This window comes from Trachymyrmex septentrionalis, unplaced genomic scaffold, assembly GCF_001594115.1.
Source record: "Trachymyrmex septentrionalis isolate Tsep2-gDNA-1 unplaced genomic scaffold, Tsep1.0 scaffold115, whole genome shotgun sequence".
Taxonomy (NCBI): Eukaryota; Metazoa; Arthropoda; class Insecta; order Hymenoptera; family Formicidae; genus Trachymyrmex; species Trachymyrmex septentrionalis.
The window spans coordinates 177040-181471 of NW_017304279.1; the positions used below are offsets into that span (position 1 = coordinate 177040).

The 4432-nt window shown below is 33.1% G+C and overlaps 1 protein-coding gene across 1 annotated transcript in view; it reads left to right on the forward strand.

Annotated features, from left to right (window-relative positions):
- Positions 1-4432, forward strand: part of LOC108754006 (hydrocephalus-inducing protein homolog) — a 33981-nt gene that overhangs the window by 19521 nt on the left and 10028 nt on the right. Inside the window, exons 11-18 of the mRNA XM_018496009.1 lie at positions 1018-1239; positions 1703-2007; positions 2211-2370; positions 2442-2637; positions 2708-2941; positions 3029-3198; positions 3269-3473; positions 3636-4204. Coding sequence (XP_018351511.1) covers positions 1018-1239; positions 1703-2007; positions 2211-2370; positions 2442-2637; positions 2708-2941; positions 3029-3198; positions 3269-3473; positions 3636-4204 — 2061 coding nt within the window. The remainder of the gene's footprint in view (positions 1-1017; positions 1240-1702; positions 2008-2210; positions 2371-2441; positions 2638-2707; positions 2942-3028; positions 3199-3268; positions 3474-3635; positions 4205-4432) is intronic.

Below are 4432 nucleotides of genomic sequence, written 5' to 3' on the forward strand. Positions count from 1 at the left end.
ATTTAAAATACACTTATACTTAAACAATAAAATATTATATTCCGTATCGTATACAGTACATTAATAATTTAACTTAAAAAACTATTTTTTCTTATTTATTCGTGCTAGCTTTTTTTATGACTTATCGAAATACAAAAGCACACTAATAGGGACAGGCACAGTAATTGGGACAGTTAATCTATGTTAAAAAATTCAACACAAACGATTAACAAGAATGTGAGTGGACGTTGTGGTTTTAAATACAAATACACAACATTTTTTATCACATGTATATATGGTGGTCTCTCTTACTATGAATTTTACACATACTTTTCAGAATCATGTATTTGATTAAAATTAGCCGTTTATTGCATAGTTTGAAGCGTTTTTATGCTCAGTAAGTACAAGGTCTACAGAAAGTCACTGAGAGGAGGGGGGGGAGGGGAATATCCTTGCTTACCGGATATAAAGTGCTCCATGCCCCGGAAGGCTTTCTGCCCTTCTATTCTTCTTAGAGCTCTCGAGTTAAGACCGTCCTCTTCCTTGTTAATTACATATTCTATTTGGTTGTTTTATTTAATATTTAATATACTAAATTTTTTAATATGCATTATTTTATATTAAATATACAAATGAGATGGTGCGCGCGCCGGATACTATATATACATTATTCTTATCTCATCTATCGAACATATTTCAATAATAAAGATATTTTCAAAAATCAAAATAAAATAAATAAATCCAGATTTTTTTTATTATAAATAAATTATTTAATATGCATAATTATTTATTGAATATAAATAAGATAGTACACACACACACAGATACCGAATATATATTTTTATCTCTATCGAATATGTTTCAATAATAAATATATTTTCAAAAATCGAAATAAAAGAAATATATAAGCTACAACTTATCGGTAGAGTATCACGATGTGAGATATCTCTATCCGTTTATTCAACGGGAGAGATTTATCGTATCCATAAATTCTTGGCATTGCCTGTATACGCGTGTTTCCGTTTGTCTGGTGAATAGAATGGAAAATCTCGAACTACCAGAGTTGATTATTCCCATCGTGGGAAAAAGTTTGTTGCCATACTGCCACTTCGACATACCGGAAAGCGACTATCTGTCCAGCAATAGACGCGACATGAAACTGCCTGGACCCATCGGTTATCAACCGGATGATAATTCTCTTCCGGAGGGCACGAGAGTGATTGAGCTCGACGTGATCGGAATCAGCGGGTCTCACATAAAGTAAATATTATGAACGTTTTTCAGCAAGGACACAATGTAACACAATGAATTATTATATCCTTATTGTATGTTAATATTAAACAAAGATAGAATATTCAAACTTTAAATACGAAGCGCCTTTTAGTTCCGAGTGTTAAGATGTTGAACTAACATTCATTTTAAATTAAATTAATTATTCAGAAATAAATTGAGAGCCGATAAATTATCAGTTTCACACAATCATTCTGATAATCCCCCCAAATTTTCCCAAGTCTTAAAAATTGTAATAAACTTATTGCGAAAAATATTGCCTCGGCCGGGAGTCGAACCCGGATCTCTTGCATTCCGTGCGAGCGTCCTAAGCCTTTAGACTACCGAGACAGAAAGATAGAATAATTCACTGAATTACACTGTATTTTTATTGAAAAATGTTCTCTGTCTAATCAAAGAAACACAAATACAAATGCGTTATCACAAATTTCAGAAAATTCCGAATGATAAATCCGACATCAGATGATTATCATTTCATCTGGGAGGATCGTACTCGTCACGCCGATGATGAGATTTCAAAATTTCATTGTGCACTTCCGGAAGGAATCGCTGAGCGAGGAAAACAAGTCGACTTCGCGTTTACGTTCTTCGCGGAGAATATCGGCACTTTCGAATCCTTTTGGTTGTTCCGTGTTAAAAAATATAATTTGGAGTATCTCTTTCTATTCGTCGCGACGGTCAGAGAACCATTGATTTGCTGTCCTCGTGTCCATTTAAAAATGAGACCAACTGTAATGGGTTAGATGAAGATACCAATAGAAACATATGCTTTCTAAATTCTTTGAAGTGGAATCTTACTTATTTTGAAAAAGAATGGCTTAATCTTTAAGATTCAATCTTTAAGAGTGATATTTTATTTCTCAGAGTGAGATTCACTTCAAAAGTTTTAGAGAGTACAAGTTCCATACATTATTATATATTAATATTTGTATTTTCTACAGGCGTCAATGTGCGAGAATCGATAAGCATAATCAATAAAGAGGAATTTCAGATTCCCTTTCAGATCACGCGGGACTCTTTATATTCTGAAGGACGTCTTCAAAATTTGAAAATAACGCCTATAAGTGGCATTTTGCCTGCAAAAGGCGAACAAATACTTTGGTAAACATAGAACAAGCAAGAGTTCTAAACATAAATATTTTAAACGTTAATTAAATACTTGTTATTTATAGGGTCGAATATCAGCCTACACTTGTTGGCGAATTCCAATTTTGTGTAAAATGCATTATAAAAGGAATGATGGCACCGTTGACTATATTTGTTACGACTGCAACATATGATATTATTGTTTCGGTTACATATGTCGATCAGAACGGCCAGATAGTTCAATTAAATCCAGATAAAGAGAATATTATCGACTGTGGAAAAGTGCGTGAATAATAATTTGTTTTAACATTAAAAATAAATTTTGACAATATTAAGAATTTTTAATTTTTAGTTGTTGTTAAAAACGCCCGTTACTGTCGTGTTTGAAATAATAAACTCAAGCAAAATGACGCTTTATTATTCTTGGGATCTCGGAATAACATCAGAAATAATTAGCAGAAATATGTATACAATAGCAATGCCTCAAAAGCAGGACCATGTGCTTAGCAAGTCGCGTTCCATCTGTTCTCTCATTGTTACAGCGTTACAAAAAACAGTGATAAAGAATCATCCCATTCTCTTGAAGGTAGCGTTATCGTTTAGATGTCAATATTGCCGTATGTTTTATGAGAAACGTAAATTTTGCAAATATGTGTCCCTTTTCTTTATTCAGATTTCCAGAGGGCCGACCTACCGACTAATCTTAAAAGCGACGGCAAATAAACCAATTCTAGAGTTTAGTTTTAATTATTACGACTTTGGACCTTGCTACATTCGAGATGTTTCTGCGACTCCTTATCACGTCGATTTACGCATTACGAATTCAGATGATGTTTCGTATATGTAAGCTGATTTAACATACTTACAGGAAATTGAGACATTAATTTTCGAACGAAACAATTAATTTTCACAGACTGGAGTGCAAGTTTGAAGAGAAACCACACATCTCTGTAAATCTGAACGCTATTTCAAAGACAATAGTCGCTCGATCAAGTATTGTCATTCCGATAACATTTCGACCTTTAGAACAGGTGCACTATCGCGATGATTTACATTTTATAATTAACTCGACAATCAAAAAAAAGATTACTATAATTGGCGAGGGAATTATATATAAGGTAATGACATAAATGTATGCATTAAAAATTAATTCAACATATAGTCTATGCCATTCGTAACAACTCATTAAATATTTGACGTCATCGTAGTCAATGCAAAAACTTATTATAAATTTTATTTATAATAAGTGAGTTATTTTTACTTGTACTTTCTTATGACAGATTCGTTTAGTAAATCCACGCGATAAATCGGTGGATCTTGGTAGCTTATCGATTAACAAAACAACAAGCAGGAAAGTGCCAGTGATCAACGATGGACGTGCTGCGCTCAAATTAAAGTTCGATCTCATAAAGAATCTACCTGGATATGATCTATTCCAAGAAAGAATACCAAATTGTCCGTTGATAAATCAGGAGAACTCCAAAATGGATCGCATTCAAGCATCGATATCTGAAACGAAACGTTCGAATACTCTTGACGAAACTCTTCAGATGGAACCTAATCTGTCTCAAGTTCTGGAAATCGAGCCGGCAGAATCGATCGTACTTCAGCCAGGGAAAATCGTGAATGTTGTCGTAAAGTACAAACCTATTCGCAGAATGCGTCCTTTTGTCGTTAAGGTGGCTTTTCAAACCAATTCTACGATCCAACCGTTATTTATCTTGCGCGGAAGCTGTATAGGAGCAAAATTCCATTTGAACAAGACTTATGTGCCTTTCGGTATCGTTGTTCAAGGTTGTCTTAGCGAAGCAAAGATAGTGCTATTGAATATGGGAGATATTGGTGCCAGGTTGGTGCCATAAATAAAAAATAAACAACAAATATATGTATAATACTTTATATTAATCTGAAAAATCAGAAGATTTTGAAATATCTTTTGAAGTTACATAAAGTTCTTAAAAATATTCTTCTTCTTTTTTTAAACAAATGATTTAAGCGTTTACTAATCAAAGCTACATCTTTAATGCTTAAATAATTCAATGCGTCATATATATATATATATATATATATATATATA